The sequence below is a fragment of the Salmo salar genome, chromosome ssa12 (genome assembly GCF_905237065.1).
Source record: "Salmo salar chromosome ssa12, Ssal_v3.1, whole genome shotgun sequence".
Taxonomy (NCBI): Eukaryota; Metazoa; Chordata; class Actinopteri; order Salmoniformes; family Salmonidae; genus Salmo; species Salmo salar.
In genome coordinates, this window is record NC_059453.1 from 35,318,778 (window position 1) to 35,340,811 (window position 22,034).

The following is a 22,034-nucleotide window of genomic DNA, read 5'->3' on the forward strand; positions in this document are numbered from 1 at the left end:
CCCTTGAGCCAAACCATTGATTGGTTCTGTAGATCTCCAGGACTGATTGCAGCACATTGTCACCAGGGAGACGAAAGGGAATGTATGGTAGGAAGTTGTGTCAGTGGATTTTCAACTTGTTATCAGAATCAGGGACTTTCTGGGTAGAAAACACACACACAACCTGAGTCACATCCAATGCCACAGATTTCCCTTTTATTAATCAAGAATGGACTGTTTAATCTTAAAGCTGTCAACTCTCAGGTTCTTCCAACGTCCCACCCTGTTTTTACGCCATGTCTCAAAGACATTATCGCTATGTTACATTACATCAGAGGTGCATTCAACTTGGCGAATGGTTGCAAACCAATTGGAGAAACCTGATGAAGACCTAAGGGTTGATACCTAAGGGTCAATAAAGCACATGGCAGTATGCAGTCTTTTTTAACCTTTAGTGCAAACTAATTGGAACATGTTTTATTGTTAACTTGCTTCTTTGTCCTCCTGATTGTCCGTCAGTCAGTCTGGCCTCTAGTGCTAAGAGGGTGCTGGACAGACTACGTACAGTAGCTGGTTTAGACTCCATAACCCCCTGCTCCCTGCTCATGGCACAGAGATCTGCTGAGCTGACAGTCAGACAGAGTTCCTGTTAGAGCACATGGCGGGAGGTTTCCAGGAAACCCAGACACACACACACACACACACACACACACACACACACACACACACACACACACACACACACACACACACACACACACTTGTCCACTTCTATCCACCCTTTCCATTGGCCCCTGAACAGTGTAACTGTGAGAGCCAGCGTAGACAAAATTAAGGAAGGTGAAATGTGCTGCCATATCTCTTTGAGTGGTAAGATACGATGTTCCCTTTGAGATGGGAGCAGGGTAGCTGGGTTGCCAGTTCTGTTTCTGCTCTAGCAAACACTGGTGGTTGTTGTTGTAGTCAGGTTTGACTGTTGGCTGGAGCCGTAATGGATCTGGCAACCAGGCTAGTAGCAATGGGAAGAAAAGAGGTGGACAGATTGAGAGTAGCTACTATAGAACAACCTCCTGTATCGAGAGAGAGAGAGAGAGAGAGAGAGAGAGAGAGAGAATGGGGTGGGTGTTTGAAATTACAAGTGACAGTATGTATCATAGTGTGTCTGTTTGGAACTGATTGATGATGGGTGTCTTATCTGTCGAAGCGTGGCTGCGTGTGCCAGTGTGTGTGTGTGTATAGGCTATGTTGGTAACAGCTGTGTTGGTCAAGTGGCTTTGATCATGTGTTCATGTGCCGTGTGTGTGTGTGTGTGTGTGTACACCGCATGTACACTACAGAGGTAGGATAGGGTGTCAGGCCAGCGATATCCATCCCCTAGGGCAGCTTTCTCTCTCTCTGCTTAGTCAAGGTGTTGGCTTTGTTCCAATGCCTCCATCCATGCCGATTGGTTTTCCTCCTTCCCTCTTTTTAGGTCGACGACAGGGGAGAGAGAGTGTCAGACGGGAGAGGAGGTTGTCCTTGATTGGTTCAACAGACACAGTCTGACATCCGATCGCTACTCTGAGCACTCTCCATAGATCATCATCTACACTCGTAGGAAAATGGGTTCCAAAAGGGTTCTGCGGCTGTCCTCATAGGAGAACCCTTTTTGGGAAGGGAAAGGGTATATTTAGTCAGTTGTACAACTGAATGCATTCAGTCTTCCGCATTTAACCCAACCTCTCTTAATTAGAGAACTGCGGGAGGCTGCCACATCGGCACCTGGGGGGGGGAAGTTGTTGTGGTGGTTAACTGCGTTGCTCCACCTTGCTGGCTCGGGGATTTGAACAAGCAACCTTTTGGTTACTGTCCCAATGCTCTAACCGCTAACGGGTTCTACATGATACCCAAAATGGTTCTACCTGGAACCAAAAGGGTTCGTCCTGGAACCAAAAGGGGCTCTTCAAAGGGTTCTCCTATGGGGACAGTTGAAGAACCCTTCTTGGTTCTAGATAGCACCTTTTTGTCTATGAGTGTACTTGAGGGGTGTGACGCGCTAATGCTAAACCCCTACCCCGTGTAAGAGAATACAATGCCATACGTACGTTGTGCTCAGATGGGGTTACTGTTGCGGCGGATCTAAATATAACTGATTCACGGTAGCTGGGGTTGGCTTTCACTGTCTTACATGAGCACTGTGGCCTTCTCGCTTTACGCAAATACACAGAGACCGAACCCATGGACATGCTGGAAACCACGTGTAGATAAGGTTACGGCTATGGACGAATACACATACAGTGACTTCAGAAAGTATTCACCTCCCCTCCCCAAAAAATTATATATATGTATATACATATTTTAAAATACACTAATATATCTTGATTAGATAAGTATTCAACCCCCCAATACATGTTAGAATCACCTTTGGCAGCAATTACAGCTGTAAATCTTTCTGGGTAAGTCTCTAAGAGCTTTGCACACCTGGATTGTACAATATTTGCACACTATTTTTACAATTCTTCAAGGTCTGTCAAGGTGGTTGTTGATAATTGCTAAACAGTCATTTTCAAGTCTTGCCATAGATTTTCAAGCCGATTTAAGTCAAAACTGTAACTAGGCCACTCAGGAACATTCAATGTCGTTTTGGTAAGCAACTCCTGTGTATATTTGGCCTTATGTTTTAGGTTATTGTCCTGCTGAAAGGTGAACTTGTCTCCCAGTGTCTGTTGGAAAGCAGACTGAACCAGGTTTTCCTCTAAGATTTTGCCTGTGTTTAGCTTTATTCTGTTTCTTTTAAACCATAAAAAACTCACTAGTTCTTGCCGATGACAAGCATACCCATAACACAATGCAGCCAACACCATGCTTGAAAATATGAAGAGTGGTATTCAGTGATGTGTTGTGTGGGATTTTCCCCAAACATTTCAGGACAAAAAGTGAATTTCTTTGCCAGTTTCACTTTCGTGCCTTGTTGCAAACAAATATTTTTAAAAACAACAACACACAATTAGTAGACATCACAGTGCTTGACTTTTAATGGTAGTTTACCTTTGAGGCGACATCTGCAGAGTTTACCTCTGAACGTCAGGGAAACTGCCTTTAAAGTCAAGTGCAGTGCGATGTTTGCACAATAGTTTGCCAATAGAATGCCCCCCCCCCCCCCACCACTCCAAGGTGACTCACCTCCAAAAGGCCTTAAAATAACAGCTGGGTCCTCTATTTGGGTCTCAGTCACGTAACACACACACATGGCAGAGGCAGCTGGCCTAAAGGCCAAGGGTGGTTTACGCCATGTCAGGGCATGCAACTGACACCCTCCATCCTCGTCCTATTTCTCCACTTCATTACATACAATCGGTCACATCCAGTTTCATTGTACATTTCCATGTGAACTGGTGCAACCTTCTCCATTTTTTTGTTACTGCAATGCAGTAAACAGTGTGTGTGGCATGCTATAGAAGAAATGTGGGTAACACTTTACATTTAGGTAACGTTTATAAAGGTAATTATGTAATGAATGTTTATTTAATCGTTTATAAGTGCATTATAACAATTAATAACTACTGAAATGTGTATCTTGATACTTTATGTTGCTGATTAAATAAACGTGTCTTTTCAGATACTTTTGTATGGAGAAATGTATGAACTGGTAAACCCACTCCTTCAACCTTTGCATGCAATAGCATCGTTGATCCTCTCAATATTTCCCCATCTTTCTGCATGGTTTGCCAAATCTATCTTCTTACTCATTGCAATTTTACACACGTGTTCCCAGAGAGAAAAACAAGTATAAACATGTTGTTTACTTGGCGAAGAGTGAGAGATACATACATCATCTGAAACTTTCCCAGCACAAATATCCCGCATTCTGACACAGACAGCTTGAATCAAAACGGGGAAAATCTCTTGAATTCACTTTTCAAATGTGATATTAATGAGAGTATTTTATCGAGATACTTTTCTTTTTTTATATATATAGTGTATTTTCACTATCAGGCTTAACTCCAGTGTTTGGGTGAAAAATGTGGCCTTGTGTTTAGCCCCAAAAAACTGAAAAATACATTAAGGATGCCATGTCACGCAATATTCATGTGGACAGAGCCCCCGACCCCCCCTGAAAATAGCATTTACAAACCAGGGTGTCCTGTTTAATAATACAAATAAACAAAGTGGGGGTGTTGGTATTGAATTAGCAGAGGGGTGTTCGGAGTTACAGAGTGTTATTGGGGGTGGAGGGGCTGTAGGGGGGTTCTCAGAGCCTAGTTTAAATATAAAGTGCCACGTATTCCAAAAAAAGGACCTCACCCCACTTGCCAAAAATGCCCCCCCCCGCTCTTCGGTCTCTCAGAAGGGGTCGACTTTGGAAATGTTAGGTGTCGCGGGCCAGTTGATTTATACGACCTGCCATGCCTTTTGTAAGAACATAACACCCTCTGCCCCCTGCCCACCTCCCAACGCCCACCTGCCCTCCCAGGTGGGCAAGGGAGCAAATAGTGAGCGAATTTGAGGGGGTCAGACACAACTAACAGGCCACACATCTGTCCAGGTTGGAATTCTGGAGGGGCCAGTCAGCACATTGTCAAACTGGCATCCGGCCCAATAAACAGGCCGTCCATCCTTCTCCCTCGCTTACCATAGCGACCCGGAGCACCTGCCCCACAGTCCAGATAAGGGGGACTTTTTATGTCGATGAATATCACGTTAATGAAGATCGGGGTAAGGCTGAGAGGGTCAAAGACAGTTCTGGAATGGTCTGTGATTTATCTGGAATACAGATGGCCCTAGTTCCAAGAAGCATACTGTAAATACATACAGGGGCAAGAAAAAGTATGTGAACCCTTTGGAAATACTTGGATTTCTAAATAAACTGGTCATAAAATTTGATCTGATCTTCATCTAAGTCACAACAATAGACAAACACAGTCTGCTTAAACTAATAACATACAAACAATGATATGTTTTCATGTCTTTATTGAACACACCGTGTAAACATTCATAGTGCAGGGTGGGAAAAGTATGTGAACACTTGGATTCATAAACTGGTTGACCCTCTGGCAGTAATAACCTCAACCAAACATTTTCTGTAGTTGCGTATCAGACCTGCACAACGGTCAGGAGGAATTTTGGACCATTCCTCTTTACAGAACTGTTTCAGTTCAGCAATACTCTCGGGATGTCTGCTGTGAACTGCTCTCGAGGTCATGCCACATCATCTCAATCGGGTTGAAGTCAGGACTCAGACTGGGCCAATCCAGAATGCGTATTTTCTTCTGCTGTTGATTTACTTCTGTGTTTTGGATCGTTGTTCTGTTGCATCACCCAACTTCTGTTGAGCTTCAATTGGCGGACAGATAGCCTTACATTCTCCTGCAAAATGTCTTGATAAACTTGGGAATTCATTTTTCCGTTGACGATAGCAAGCTGTCCAGGCCCTGAGGCAGAAAAGCAGCCCCAATCCATGATGCACCTTCACCATACTTTACAGTTGGGATGAGGTTTTGATGTTGTTGTGCTGTGCCTTTTTTTCTCCACACATAGTGTTGTGTGTTCCTTCCAAACAACTCAACTATAGTTTCATCTGTCCACAGAATATTTTGCCAGTAGCTCTGTGGAACATCCAAGTGCACTTTTGCGAACTTCAGATGTGCAGCAATCTGTCCTCCCATAAACACCATCATTGTTTAGTGTTTTACATTTTGTAGACTCGTAAACAGAGATGTTAACATGTTCCAGAGATTTCTGTAAGTCTTTAGCTGACACTCTAGGATTCTTCTTAACTTCATTGAGCATTCTGCGCTGTGCTCTTGCAGTCATCTTTGCAGGACGGCCACTCCTAGGGAGAGTAGCAACAGTGCTGAACCTTCTCCATTTATAGACAATTTGTCTTACTGTGTACTAATGAACATCATGGTTTTTAGAGATACTTTTGTAACCCTTTCCATCTTTATGCAAGTCAACAATTCTTAATCTTAGGGCTTCTGCGATCTCTTTTGTTCGAGGCATGGTTCACATCAGGCAATGCTTCTTGTGAATAGCAAACTCCAATTTTGTTAGTGTTTTTTTATAGGGCAAGGCAGCTCTAACCAACATCTCCAATCTCGTCTCATTGATTGGACTCCAGGTTAGTTGACTCCTGACTCCAATTAGCTTTTGGAGAAGTCATTCCAAAGGGTTCACATACTTTTTCTTGCTTGATTATCTAAGTATTCTAAAATTCTCAAGTCTTTACTGTATTTGAACCACAAATACTATTAATGCTACAAATATTTCAAATGTGTTAACACTTTATATTACGGTACCTTATTAAGGGTACTTTAATGTAGTGTTACCACCAATTCTCTAATAAATATGAATTTCGTAAATTTTATTTTCCAAAAATTCCAGATTAAAAATAATTCCGTATCCCTGTAATTTCCATGAGTGTCCAGGCCAGGAATACACCTATCAGAGATTGATTTTGATGCTCTAGTGACTTAAGTGGACGAGAGAACATTGATGGAGATCAATGAAGGAAGCCGTTCACTCTCTCTCTGTCTGTCTGTCTCTCTCTCCCTCTCTCTCCCTCTCTCTCTCTCTCTCAGTCTCTCCCCCGCTCTCTCTCTCCCAATCTCTGTCATTAACTCTCCATTTCCCTGTGTACACGTCTTTCAACCTGTAAATAGCCTGCATGTCATCAGGATCAGAGTTCAGTTTGGAAACGACTTAACTGTTTTGGTTGTGTTACTTCTTCTTGGTGAGGTTTTACCGCATGTCTGAGGGAAATTAACCTCGGAAATGCTCTTGTGAACACTTGATGATTCTTGGTGTTTCTTGTCATGTAGCTTCCCTTTATACCACATTGACATCAAAGCGTTATTCTCTATAGATATATCCTGTCAATTACACACACACACACACACACACACACACACACACACACACACACACACACACACACACACACACACACACACACACACACACACACACACACACACACACACACACACACACACACACACACACCTTTTTGGACACATCTCTTGAAAAGCACTCAGACATTGACAGTTCGGTAATCCTTGACATTCAAGTCATGCCTGATGTCTATAAGTGGGCCAAAGAGCAGAAGTTTCCAGAAACAGGTGCTGCTGGTTCCTGCTGGCTGCTGCCTGCATGCTGGCTGAGCTGAAATACTGCCAGTCCACATTCAGAACAATAACCAACGCCCTCAATCTCATCCTCCCTCATCCTCCCACTTGGCAGCTAGCCCGGCAGACTCAAACATCCCCTCTCCCCCTCATCCTCCCTCCTCCCTCCACTCTCCCATCTAAACATATCCTGCTTGGCCCAGTGGACAACTTTCCATGTGGCTTCGGATGACATTGGACACTTTTCTCTTCCCACAAACCCCAGCCCTGCCTGACTGCCAGTGGAATGGTACAGACAAGATGGAGGGAGGAAGAGGGGAGAGACAAAGGGAGGAGACCTTCTCTTTCCTACTTGAATCATGACTGTGTACACTCTTAGAAAGAAGGGTTTCCAAAAGAGTTCTTCGGCTGTCCCCATAGGTTAACCTTTTTTTGGTTCCAGGTAGAACCGTTTTTGGTTTCAGGTAGAAGTATTTTGGGTTCCATGTAGAACCCTCTGTGTAAAGGGTTCTACATAGAACTCAAAAGGGTTCTACCTGGAACCAAAAGGGTTCTACCTGGAACCAAACGGGGTTCTTCAAAGGGTTGTCCTTTGGGGACAGCTGAAGAACCCATTCAGGTTCTAGATAGCACCTTTTTTTCTAAGAGTGTACCAGATATGCTCCATTAACACTAATTGAGAGGAGAAAGAGAATGCTCCCATGTTCACTGTGTTTTTAGCTACCATGCAAAGGCTATCATAAAAAAAAATCCCTGGCTTGGGAATGAAGGGAGAGAGGGTGATGTGATTTGGGGTTGAGATCCAGCCTGCCTGCCCCACCCCTGGAATGAATAGCCAGGGATCAAAGAGATCCGGTGTAGGGAGTGAGTGTTTGTGTGTGTGAGTGCATCAGTGCATCAGTGGGTGCGTGTGGGTGGGTGGTTGTGTGTGTTATGTATATGTCTGCATATGTGTGCTTGTAAGTGTTCTATTTGAGTGCAAGCAATAAAAATGTACTGTGGTTGTGTGTCTCTACTCTCTTCCTTCATTTTCTGGTGTCACATCCATAGCCGGGGGGATTTTTTCTTTGTTCTTCTGGTGGGCATTTTGTGTGGCCTGTACTGCAACATATGAACTTAATTTTTGTGGGGGGATAAATCACTTACAGTAAGTGCTGGCAATTGTATACACACTAGCTGCCAGGAACACAGAAAAATAAAGTCGTATTTCTAACAGGCAGAGCAGCAGACGCCTTGAAAGAAAGGGAAGGCCCTTTGATCTGCCGGGATGTTAGAAATCAGCAGCATTATTCACAGTCAGGGTTACGTAACTGCAAGGAGCAGTGAGTGAGCAATGAGTGCATGCCTGTCTCTCTCTCTCTCTCTCTCTCTCTCTCTCTCTCTCTCTCTCTCTCTCTCTCTCTCTCTCTCCAGCAAAGCAATCTACTGTTTTTGCAGGAAATTAAATATTGATATTCAGATCTGTCTATACTATTAACTGTTCAATGCAATACTTTAACTTAGTTTCAGCCATTGGTGAATAAAAAAGCTTAGGAAAAAAAACAAATATTCAAATATCTTGGCCTGGAAGGTCTAAAATAAGTATGTTTCCATAAAAGGAGATTGAAGAGTCTAGGCTGGCTGTAATAGGTCATAGCTGTCGCCGGGCGGGAAATGCAAGGTTAAAGGTCACCGGTGGAAAAATCCAGTCAGGTAGCTTGAGAACAATATAGGAAGAGGTAAGAAGGTTTTTCCCAAAGACAGCAGTTGTTGCAACAGCATGTTGCCTTAATGCCTGGATTCGTTTGAATCCATTCTGCTTCTCAAATGGCACCCTATTCCCCATGTAGTGCACTACTTTACACCAGAGCCCTATGGGCCCTGATAAAAAGTAGTCCACTATATAGGGAGCAGGGTGCAATTTGGGAAACAATCCTTGGACCCTTTTTTTTTACTTCCTTTGACACAACCCGGACAAAACAAGGAGAGGCCAAAACAGCAAGAAGAAAAGAGAGCTGGAGGGCAAACATTTCAACATTTGCTTCATTTTGCGATGTGTGTTTACTGCTGTCGATCCCTTTGAAATGAACAAAGTGAAGCCAAACGATTGTACCTCTTAACCTGCTGTTGGATTTAGGAACATGTCTGTTTTCATTTCATTTTTCAAACGAGTCTCCCTCTTGAAACACGTCTGTTTCACTTTCATTTGCGAGCCGTCCTGCGTGACAAGTAAAAAGTGTGTGTTGAAAATGAACGTGGATTTGATACAGGGTCTTGGTGCCACATGGCATGTGTTATAATGGACACCCGAGGCAGGGAGCTGCAGCTTAGAAAACTATTTTGGGGGCCCGGCAGGCAAAGCTGATCTGTCTGGTGTGTGTGTTTGTGTGCTTGTGGTTGCGTGTATCCTTCTCTGAATGTGCGCCACTTTAAACAATGGCACTTTATATAATGTTTACATACCCTACATTACTCATCTCATATGTATATACTGTACTCTATACCATCTACTGCATCTTGCCTATGCCGTTCGGCCATCACTCATTTATATAATTTTATGTACATATTCGGAATCATTCCTTTACACTTGTGTGTATAAGGTAGTTGTTGTGAAATTGTTAGGTTAGATTACTTGTTAGATATTACTGCATGGTCGGAACTAGAAGCACAAGCATTTCGCTACACTCGCATTAACATCTGCTAACCATGTGTTTGTGACCAATAAAATTTGATTTGATATCTGGAGTATGTGTGTTCCTGTACACTGTTTGTGTGCATGTATGTCCTACTACTCTGCATGCATGTGTGTGTCCTCTTTGTGTCTATATGTCTGTCTGTGTGTCTAAGTAAGGAGTGGTGAATCAGGGCTAATTTGGAGGTGTGAGTAAACTGTAGAGTCAGGCATTCCGGGGCTATAGCTAGCTGCTGCACCAAAGACTGCACAGTGAGCTGCAGACGCCCTGAGGCATGGCTGTTGAGAGAGAGAGTGGTGACACAATCAATGACACATCGACGTCCTGGAATGACGCCAGGATCACACTGCAGTCAGCAGCTGCTGCTGCTCAACTTCCTGTTTTGTGCTCTCCTGGTTGAAGTTTCCCCTAGGTGCAGGTCTAGGATCAGCTCACGCTCCCCAACCCTATCCTTAACCATTAGAGGGGGAAATACAACACTGACCCAAGATCAGCATATACGTGGAAACTGCTCCAGGCAAAAAAGCCCCATGCCCCTTTGCTTTGCTTTTGTCTGGCTTACAGGGGATACTGAAGCTTCTAGCTTTTACCTTATTGACACACTTTATCAGCTGATTCCAATCTGGCTGCAAATCCTGAGTAATGTCTATTGCACAACAAAAGGCACTCCTGTCAGCCGTGGTTTGCTTTTTCTCTGCTTTCTTCTCCCTTTCTCTTGTTTAAATCTGTTTTAGCTGTCGCCTTCATTTTTCCTCCCTCGTCTCTTGCTCTCTTTTATCTCTCTCTCTCTCGCTCCCTTCATCTCTGCTCTCACAACTTGCTCCAGTTTTGTGATTGGACGGCGCTCCAACATCTGAGAGAAAAACATTCTGAGGCGTGGAGGCAGTGTCGTTTTTCATGTGGGGGAGAAAAAATTAGAATTTCACAGCCTCGATTCACTGCAATATCAGCGAGAGAGAGGGAGCAAAAGAGAGTCTGAGAAAGAGAGAGAGAGAGGGGGAGAGAGGGAGAGGATTTTGAAATGATTTCATCCATCATGTGAATCGTGGCCAACAAAGGATCCTGGCACCCCTTGACATCCCTGTCTAAAAATAGACGTCGCCGTGGCAGCGCTGCAGGACATTAATCATGCAGTAGAAGAAGAAACAGAGGTAGTGGAGGAATGAACCCTCCCAGCTCCCACTTCCATCTTAATTAGGTTCCTCCAGCACCAGAGAGGAAGAGAGTAGGAAATAACGGAGAGGTTGGAGGGGTTGGATGACAGGGGGATTTAAAAAGCAATTGACTAAGTTGGAAGCCACGTATTAAACGATCCAATCGTCAAGAGATGGACGCTTCTTGGCACTGATGGTGGCGCAAAATGGCTTCCTCTCACTTCTCGTGTTGGTGAGAGCTTGGTGTTTAGAGTATCGCATTATCCCATTTGATAAGAGAAACAGGAAAGCTGTGATACCGTCTGGGGCTGATACAAAACTATCTTGATGACCCTCAAGACGAGGTCATGAAGAGATAGGTGGCCGTGCACTTTGCCCGACTCTGTTTCTCAACCGATCACTAAAAATTAGTTTACGGAACCCTAAAATGTCATATTGCTTATACTATTACAAGATTGAAAACAGAGGACTTCTCATTCTGGTCGTTACAATTCAAGGTCCTCAAAGCACTTCTGTGACGTCCGTCTTTGTCCCCTGGTACCTATTTGGTGACACACTACTAGAATCAGTTTAAGAATAACCACACCACTCACAGGAACTGCATGACTCCAATGAAAATAGCCCAATCTATAAATCCCTGTTTTCCATTCATTTTTTAAAGCGGAGAGAAATAAATAAGAGAAACTGTGTTCTTGTTTTCCGAACAGTGGTGACCTGATTTCGCCCAGCTTGTCTGGCAGTGGTGACCATTATCCCAGCGCTCTTATCAGCTGACTCTGGATCAGATGGACAGGGATGAGGGAATCTCTTCCACGCCATCCCACCATGGATGGGATACACAGGTCATAGGTCATTTGGATTTGTTGCGTTGTCCGCCACTTTTTCTGGCTGAACCACTTGTTACTATAGGTCTTACACAACAATGCTGGATTGTAGCCGATGCATAATGCTGCTCCGATCATATGCCACCTACTCATTTGCAGTCACATTCATTTGTCTGAGCACATCATGTAGGAACGGATGAATCACGTGGCATAAGCAGTTAGACGATTGACAAAATGTGCTTCACTGAATACTGAACCACACACAGAATGGAACTGTCTCTACTATCTAAGTACTGAGGAGATTAATTGAATGTGTGTGTGTGTGTGTGTGTGTGCGTGTGTGTGTGTCCTCAATGTACTGACCCCACACATAAACAAATGAGAACAGACTTTGTCTCTGCAACGATCCATTCCACTCACACTCATCATCCCCAGTGTACATTGCCCGACATTGAATGTCGTAATTTCATAGATAACATTTGTATTCTTTTACTTTGCCGACTTGCATGGACAAAGGTTAATAGTTTGCAATAAAAATGATCTGGAAGAGAAATAAGTCCAATGGCCAGAGAGCTTTCTCTGCCCCTACAATAATGTGGAAGATTTAGACAACAGAAAAACCTAAATAGGTCCCCCCCCCCAAAAAAAATGTAATACTCACAAACTCACACACAACCAAAATCACTGGATCATTGGCTCAAACTGAAAAGAGGCGGGGTGGATTTCAAGGGCCTACTTTGGTTTCACAACAAAAGGTTGTGCAACGCTCGTCAAACGCCAACAAGGCTGTAACACATTTACCAAAGGAGGTTCGGGGGTGGAAGTGGGCTCTCCTTTCTTAAAGGGGACGAACCATCCGTGTGCCATGCTGTGTAGGGATATTTAATTACAAAGCAGTTGATTTCACAGATCTGAGGGAGATAATACATGCCCCCCTATCAGGAGCAAAACCCATGTGGCGTCAAAGCCGCTCTGTATTTAAAGCTTTTTCAAAGCCGAACACAACACAGAGGAACAGGAAGGATGTGAAATATCTACATTAAAGAGTCCGAATCTCAGAGATTACACCCCTTGGGGCTGGAGGGCTGGGGGGCTGGGGGGCTGGGATCCCCATTTCAACGTTGCCAGAGAGCAGAAGATGAAAACAACGCTCTTGGGCGAGACTTCCCACTCCAAATCCGAGCACCCTCTTTCTTGAAGCAGTACAAGACAAGACGGCCCTCGTCGTCCCTTTAGGAGACGACTAATCAAAGTGGTTATTTGAAAAGCAGAACATCAAGGCCAACATTAAAGCATCCACAAATTAAGAATTGATAGAAGTTGAGAAAAAAAACTTGGCTCTGAAATATGGGATAGAGAAAAGTTATATTTAAAACATAATACAGAAAATCATCTGATGGAAAATCGTCTAATGGAAAATCGTCTCGCAATTTGATTAAATTGTCCTGCATAAAATATATTTCAATAGAAACTGTAAAAAGTGGTTTCAAATGCTTATTTAGGTTTTTGGTTAATTTCTTTTGCGAGTCCAAATCTCACTTAAATTGGTAACATCAGATACTAGGCATCCAACTGTTGATAGTCACTTCAATAAAACATTTCCAATGGACAATAAAAGTATGTTCCAGACCAGTCTGCTTCTCTGATATCATTGTCTTGCCAACAAGTCGATGACATATGAGCTATAGCAGAATCAATCTGGTACTTGGATAAAAAACAACAACTTTGCCTTCAATAAAACACGGTCTAGAACTGTAGAAGGCCAATTTGTGTACTTGCTTCAATTTACTTTTCCTTCTAACCATTGTGAACACTCGCTCAGTAAGCAATTCAACATTTTCCTGCAGCAGTTAGGTCATAAAAGCCCAATATGGTCCCCACTTAGCGGGTAGCTATTTCCTCCGCATGCAGATTGACGTGGCACATCCACATTGCCTGGTGTTTACTTTTCGCCAGAGAGCGGTAACTAGGCAGCGGGGCCCACTTTCACGATACACACAAGGTTCACTCTCTGTGTGTCGATCGCTATATTTGGGCCGTCCATAAAACCTATTTTCCAGTTAAAGGCTTTGGGAGAGTCAACAGAACACGCGTTCCTTTCTTGGTGTTGGCTGCTGGGTGATTAATAGCAGCAGAAGCTTGCCTGTTTTCTGTCTAATTATAGTGAGAGCCGCTGCTGGATTTGACCCTTCCTTCTTTCCCTCTCACATCCCTACTCCCCAGCGTTCCCCCACACACCTTTCACATTCTCTTTTGTTTTTTACTGGGACAGCAAAGGACCCTGGAATGTTAGCACGGGTATCCCCCCCACCACCCCACCCACATCACTAGCTTACTTCAAGCCAGCCGTATAACACACCCGGCAAAGCACAGTGCCCCCCCCCCCACAGGATTTCCAAAATCCCCAAGGCGAGATCTTTTAAATCGCTGTTGTGGCAGGCCAGGGCCCAGACCATTGTGCATGTGCAGCCACGACCGGCGGCCATTTGTCATGCGGGGCTGTTGGGTGACCTTTTGAACAGAGTTTGGATTTGGACAACCTCCAGATGAGACTATGCTATCCTAGTTAGCCTAGGCAGGTCGTTTGGACACAGCTATCACTTTTAAAATGCACACGGCAAACACAACCTTAACCCCGGGGCCTTACAAACAAACATGGAAATGTTAGTGGCACTTGTTGTTAGCGATTCGTTGCGTAGCCATGAGGAGATGGTAGAAGCAGCACAGTAAGGGCGCTGAGGTTGAACTGAAGGAACGCTGGCCATCTGACGCGTCCGTCCTTTCAGACAAGCCCTGACATTTCAGGTCTAAAAATACAGGGGTGAATGTTTTAAGGGAATTTGTTGGAGAGTTATAAGCAGTAGAGGCTCATATAACCTCCAGAGACAAACATTGACATGGCAATGGTTAAAAATGAGTTACTATAAAAGTGTTAAAAGGGAGGATACAGTATGCTGCTCTGTTTGGAATTGCTCCAGATTAACTAGGCCTAATACTGTAGGCTACATGGAATGACGAACACACTCAAAGGTATTTTGAAATTGTTTTGTGGAATAGCTTTGGCTTTAAGTTTGATATTACGTTTGTGTCATTCAAAACCAAATCGTGGATGTAAAATACATGTAGTTATATTTCTCCGAAACAACCACCATTCCCTAGGTTGCATTCAATTGAATGTAGGCCATGTGCTTTTTATTTATGTTGTTATTTGATAACTCCCTCAGGATCTATGTTGAAAGCTGTGTGGTACAAATCAAAAAGGTTTAGGCTTCTGAGGCTATTTTAATACAGAGGTAGGTAACATTCGTTCAACAAACCTGTATTGGAAAGTTCACTGTTGCAAATTCCGCATGGCCGACCTTGTGTGCACACTCCTTGTGGGTTTATTATCATATGGCCTTCCAACTTCATCTACTGTTTCCTTCACAGGAACCATCATGTATTTTGGAGTCAGGAAGGGCTAATTGTGTGTGTGTGGGGGGGGGCAGCTGAGCAAACAAAGGGAGAGAGAGAGGGGGGGGGGAAGCCTTAAATTCTTTCTGAGTGTGCCCCGTAATTTGAGCAAACCTATTAATCTCGGACGACTGGCTCCTTTTTCGCCCTCAGGGTGTTGAGTTTCGGTGACAGATGAAAAGGAATGAGCTGGCACGGCTGGAATTCGAAACAGAGAGCTGAGCGCCAGCCAGCGTTGCAGATGAGCTGGCACCAACGTAACAGAAAGCCCGGTTCAGGTAGGAACCGTCTGCTCCCCTCCCTCCCTAGACATCAAACGAATCGACATCGATCCGCACAAAATGGAACCTGACAAATCGGCTGCGGCCCAGTCTGTGTAGGTCTACTGTGAAATAGCTACAGTGCACATTGGGTGAATCACTGCATCAGTCATTTTATTACATGAGCCTAAAGTGCTCGCCACAACATTGGGGGGAAAGAGAGAACATAAAAAATGAGTGCAAATATTTTTTAGCAATGTAGGCCTAGCCTACTCATTATCAGTGAATGGTTTCCATTTACTGACCAATAAAATGTAATTCTACAAAAACAGTGGGCTAATGTTTGATTTATGTTGAATTTGCTAAGTCTCTTAAAAATGACATGAATTGAAAGTACAGCTGCAACGTGTGCCATGTAGGGCTATTTGTAGGCCTATTTCCTTCCAAAATAGAGCTTGCTAGCTTGTAGTCTATAAAACCTAGAAATTAGTTTACTTGTGGTTAATTCAGCCATCCCTATGGGGAAAGAATATGGTTTTGGGATAAACTCAGAAAATAAAGGGCTGAGGTTATCGCAGGCTTAAAATATCTCATACGTTTTGTTCCATGAGATAATATCAGTGATTTAACTTGACCTTTATGAAAAAAAATGTATAACATAAATGCTTCAAAATTCACAAAAAGTGACATTAACTGATGAAGATTATCTCATAGAACAAAATGTATAAAAATCTCCTAAACCTGTGTTTACAACAGACCTTAGTTTCGGCGTTTACCCAAAAATCCTACAAAAACTCCATTCATTTTCCTATTGACTGTGTCCAACGAACCATGGCGGAGTTAGTGTCTATAAAAGAACGCCATTACTATTGCTCTCTATACCAACCTTGGACCGTGTTGTCGTCAAACTGGGTCAGTAAAGGGTTAAGTCTGGATTTGGCCGCTCCCCTGAATGGTGGGTGAATGCGAGGCGAGGCCGCAGAAAAACACAAGCCTCCCATTCATCTCGTCACCGTGTGATCAACCTTGAACAGTGGAAGGCGTGTTATTGCACCGGAGGTCCTGAGCAGGCAGCAGCAGAGACGAGAGGGGGAGGGGGGACGGTGACTCAGGAATTCCACTGAGGCGTGCACATGACCAAGCATCTCTTTTATGCCCTCTTTTGTGGAGGATGAAATTCTTGAGGACTACAATGCAGCCATTGACTCAATGGGGTTCTGATGGCAAATCATGTCAAACGCCCATGTGTGTTTTGTTCATGTGTGCACATGCCTATAGAGGGCATGATTATATATTCCTTTTCAGATAGTTGCCAATAAACAATTGATCCAGAGGGGAAATGAACAAAAAAAAAATCAGCATCTACAAATAATGCATCGTTTGTTGTTTATGCTGTTGGGTTACTAGGGAGATATCTAGGTTATCACCGAATGAAATATGTATGAAGTCAACATTGGCTGTGGCTTGCAGATGAATAAGAGATTATCTCCAAAACTGGCTAACCCGGCTCGAATGGAAGAATCCCTCTCACACAGTGCACACTACATGTTTCCTTTTACAGTAGCCTCAACGAATGTAGTCAAACTATTACTCCGAGGCAAAAATACAGATCACATTCATACTTCTTGACAAGCATGCAAGCGTTGAGTTGTGTAAAAAGCCAATACAGCCAATCAAAGCTCACATGTACCGAGCTCACAAGTTGTCACATGATGTAATCATTCATGACTTCACATCCTTACTATGTTTTGTATTAGGGCGTGGATGCAATGTGTCAAAGGCAATGGCCCTGGGGGCGAAGTGACAAGAGAATAGATTTGAAAGAGATTTAACTGAATATTGTGCAGATCTTATTGATCAACAGGACTTCCGTACATTGTGGCTCCATTGCTAGCCCACTACCTTTGAACATGAAACGAAACGACTCCATCCATTTAAGATGACTTACCAAGAGATAATGCACAGTAGAGGCTGTTTCAATTGTGCAGAATCACTCTAAAATCAACATCCCCAATAAACAGTGATGTGGAATTACCTTAGTGAACTGATTAAATTAACATTTAAGTCATTTTGGGTTAACTGTACTTCTAGCATGACATACTAAGAATACCTTTGTTTTTACCAGCATAGGAGACATGCGGTAGATTTGACTAAATTGGTGGTCATTAATGTACAATAGCCTCATAATTGCTGTAAGCAAAGTAAATCACGAGTATTAAAACCATCTGAAGAATTTTTTTATGCTGCCATATTCAACTGTATGTTTACTGCTGTATAGAAAATCTCCCCTCACTTCTTTTCCTCCCTCTGTACTCCCTCGCTTTGCTCCCTCCCCCCCCCCCCAATCCTCCCTGGGTCCCATTTTGTTCTTGTCAAAAGTATTGCATCACTGCCCATGAGTGATTCATAATCGGGACATGACTCTCTCTCTCTCCCTATGGCTTCACTCATTACTAATTGCAGGGAAATAAGCAAACCAGACACTAGTTATTATTACAAGGTCAGAAATTGTATTTGGCAAGTTTTTTTTTAAACAAGTGCATACAAGTACAGCTAGAAGCAATTCAGTTTGCCAAGTGCTCGTAGAGTCATATTAGTTAGTCACATTCTATGTTTAACAGGGACTGCCACCAGAACTAAAAGTACATCGAAAAAAGGGGGAGGAGGAAAGTAGTCTGTTATGATGAGTACATACCTTTATCTTCAAAAAAATATATAGAAACACAATGTATTGAAAAACAAAAACAAAATAATCAAAAAAAAAATATGATACAGCCATGTTTACGAATCATACAACTTCCCTTGTGTCCAATATGTACACGTCCATCAGTTTCTTGTGGATGGTATGCATGGTACGAGGATTTATATTCAGTTGTAATGGTGTACATGTTGGTTTTTGTTTGTTGTGGGAGTTAAAAAAAAAAAAAAAACGCTGGTAAAATCAAGGGTCTCTCTCCTTTTTTACTTTCACGTCCCCTGCCAAGATGGTGGCTATTTCGCCCTGCATGAAGGCCCATGGTACGTTGGAGCCCACCAGTGGGCATTTCTCCCCGCTGGGGCAGTACACCTCTCCCGTGGCCCCCTGCTGTTTGATACTCTCCCGGGAGCAGGGGAAGCAGAACTTGTGCGAGGGCACCGACGGGCACTGGACAAAGTGTGTGTCCTCCAGCCTCTCGTGGCACAGGGTGCAGCACAGTGGCACGCTGCCCGGCACCGACGAGTCTGGAATGCTCTGCGGCGGCGCCCCGTGAGGGTCCATGCCCTGCGAGTGGGCCGTGGCCACCACCTCCCTCTGGGTCAGCCGCCGCTGGCCTGCAGAGGACGGGGACAGTGGGCTCCCGCTGTTGCGCCGGCCCGCTGCCGTGGTGGAGTGCACCTGGTTGGCGTCCTTGGGCGGGCCAGTGTTGCCGGCATTGTCAGCGGCGAGGATGAGTGCTGCCATGGGCGACTGGCCGTTCTGTGCCGTGGCCGCCTCCGGTGGGGTGGTGCGACTGTGGGGGGAGATGGTGGAGGGTGGAGCGGCAGAGAAGCCTGGCAGGGATGCCGGTGGCATCTTGAGGACCTCTGAGGGTGACGGCAACCAAGGCTGGCCCTCGCCGCCATTCATCTTGGGGGCGGAGCCCTCGCCATCGGGCTCGGGGGAGGCTTTCCTCTTCATGCTCCGTGGGTGCTTCCCTCGGTCTGTTGGAGAAGGAGGAGGGGTAGGGGTGGGGGGTAGAGAGAGGAGTTAAGGGTTAACAAACATTCCAACCACCACAGCAGCAGCAAATGTGCATGCACTGTAAATTAATGAAAAATCTCTAAGTTGTATTATGTTATTTCATATGTAAAACAAAACGTGCAGAGGAAAAACAAGTTGTCTAGTCGGTAGCCTGCTGGGTATCTGACTAGAGGAAATGTAAACATGCATAAACAACCATTCTGAAAACCCACGTCAACACAGTGGCAAAGTAGCTGACTAAGAACACTGCCAGTTCCTGTTTTAGTCTTCCAAATGAATGCATTCCTGTGTGGAAAAAAATCTACAATCCTACCTGGTTTTGAAGAAGTTGCGCTTGTCTCATATCCCATGACGCGCTGCATCGCCGCGTGGTCTTTCTTGAACCTGCTGTCGAATGTGTGGAGAGCCATCAAATCCCTCACTGTTTTGCCCTTGCCCATCCACTCCTCCGCCCGCTTGTGGCTCTCAGACATGTCCGACATGCTATCCGGTCTATGCTTGTCTTTCATATCCTCCCCGCGCTTGCCGTGGTCGCCTTGACCAGGAACATTCAACGCACCCGGCATACCCATTTGAGCGGGCCGACCATTGAGTGTGTGTACTGGACCCATGTTTCCGTTTACTAAAGGCACCAGATTGGGAGGAACCGTGCTAGTCCTGCGAGGGTTGGGGCTCTGGCGGTTCAGCTCCGGTGGGTCGTCAGGTTTTGGAAATCCATTTGGCACAGGGATGCCGTTAACTTGCCTCCCCGGTTGGTACTCCGGTCCCAACCTTGGCGGTCGGTCAGAGAGGGGATAGCGATCCAGAGGCTGAGGCGGACGCGAGCCGGGGTCTCCAGCCGAATGGTTGTGGGACTGAATTTCCTTCCCTGAGTGCTGAGGTTTGCCTGGCCCCGGAGATCTCCCGTCCTGGAATCCATGAGCCCTCTTCAGCTGTCGGGCAGTCTCAATTACAAACTCAATCCGGTCGGCTCCCTCGTAGTTGACACATCCCCTGCAAACGGGTTCGGTAAAATCCCAGATCATCGCCCATGGCATGCGGGGCAAGTCACACAAATAACATGACTGCCTCCTCGAAGCAGCTACAGCCGCGGACGACATAGTTTTCGTGAAAAGTGGATACCAAATTCTCCAAATCTCCCTGGGATTCGTTTTATTCTGTAGAAAAAAAAGGAATCGCGAATAATTTTTGTATTTTCCCTCTAGCCAAGCAGCCTTAAAACAGCCAAGTTACACTGAGAAGTTCATTGCAGTTGTGTACTTTACTACGGCGCGCCTCTATCTATCTCGCACTACAACTCACAGCTCGAACTCAATGTAGGGCGGTGACGTCACCGACGACACACCACTAGTGCCTCCAGCAGCTCCAATTCTATTTACTCGATTCTTCGACAGCCCCTCCAGCGCATGCTCACCTTTTTTTTCTCTCTATCTACCACTTGTGCAAGGAGTTAAACTGCCAGCAAGCCCTAAAGAGAAACTGGTTAGATGCAGTTGAGCCCTGCTGCTAAAAGTAGTTATTTAACGTCAAGGTAAATTGTATTAGATGTTGATGATAGGCTTCTGATTACTGAGAATCCACATCCAAAGATTTCAAAGCAACAATTATTGCGGCTCCTAAATTGTCTCACGAATTTATAATGCCTTTGCATGCAACTCAACAAGTGGCGTCACCTATCTTGCGCCTTTAGGTAGCCTATGCATGCTCTCCCGGGCTGGCACTAGAGCCCTATTTAGCAAATCCTCATTCCAGTCACACTGCCAGCACAACGTCACGAGGCAGATAGCTTTCACCCAACCATACAATTCGACTCTGTGTTACTATGGCAGATTTTACCCCCCTTCCTTCGTCCTTTTAAAATGGGATAGCCTCTTTCCAATCCATAGTTTACGAGTTCAGCTTTGCACACTCGGCTTGTTGAGACATAAAAATAGATTAGAATAGTTGCATTATGAAAACTACCGTCGAAATGTTTATCATTTTAGAAATATCCGTGATCAACTATGTTTAGGTTACTTTGTCAATCGCTTGCTACGCACGCCCCTTATTCTAAGCAACAATGTATCACATACCGAGGTAGTTGATACCTTGTTGCAGTCATACTATGACGTGGCGCGTGCCTGCAACATTGTTGCAATTCGACATTTGAGAATATAGCGCCTAACCACCGTGTGATAGATGTTCTCCATCGTTATCACAAAGAGCGACTGTGAATTTCCTCATCGTCCAAATACTGGATGAAGTTCAGCATGACTAACTCACACCAATCAACGCCTCGTGATTCAGTAAGCTCGACAACTCACAGCCTGTCTGACTGGCGAACACGGAAACCCCCCAGATCAGAGTCACCAACCGAGACATCGTTCGCACTTTTTTTTCAATTGCAGCTCCTTTAATTCTTAATAAGTCTAGAGGCTATTCGTGTGGATAGTTCATTTACTGTGATAATTCCACATAGCCTAAATGTCACTCCGGTCTGGTCTTGTTAGACTGTGAGGAAGGTCAACAAAATAGCCATAGGCCTACTCAAAAATGTGTTGCTATTGCATGAACTGTGTTTGTAGCCTATATAGCTCACTGTAAGATTTGACAAAAAATGATATCCTCATTGCCAACCGACCGAGAGGTTTTCTCTCTTTGTTAGGGTTAGCCACAAAATTGTAGTGCGAGGCAATACCGCCTAGGAGACCTACGGATACAAAGCATTTTTTTTTTTTTTTTTTTTTGCAAGCATGTAGCCTACTTTATGATGACGTTCCAAACAGGAAGTGGATTTTAGTCACGTACTCGCTTCTTAACTCGCCCATCCGTGGAAAAACAACTACCCACCCTGGCTCGCTGCCAAAGATCACAGACATGCGGGGT

The 22,034-nt window shown here is 44.5% G+C and overlaps 1 protein-coding gene across 1 annotated transcript; it reads right to left on the reverse strand.

The window, feature by feature from the left end:
* Positions 1 to 17,935: 17,935 nt before the first annotated feature.
* Positions 17,936 to 21,383, reverse strand: LOC106564826 (interferon regulatory factor 2-binding protein 2-B). Its single transcript, XM_014131260.2, has 2 exons — positions 19,483 to 21,383; positions 17,936 to 19,129 (listed from the first exon to the last, which is right to left on the reverse strand). The coding sequence occupies exons 1-2, from the start codon at positions 20,267 to 20,269 to the stop codon at positions 18,390 to 18,392; spliced, it is 1,527 nt and encodes a 508-aa protein (XP_013986735.1). The 5' UTR covers positions 20,270 to 21,383; the 3' UTR covers positions 17,936 to 18,389.
* Positions 21,384 to 22,034: the final 651 nt, after the last annotated feature.

Excerpts from the sequence above, each read along its gene's own strand:
- LOC106564826 (XM_014131260.2), bottom strand. The coding sequence starts at position 20,269 with ATGTCGTCCGCGGCTGTAGCTGCTTCGAGGAGGCAGTCATGTTATTTG. Across the intron at positions 19,130-19,482 it reads CGCAACTTCTTCAAAACCAG|ACCGAGGGAAGCACCCACGG; the intron begins GTAGGATTGTAG and ends CTTCTCCAACAG.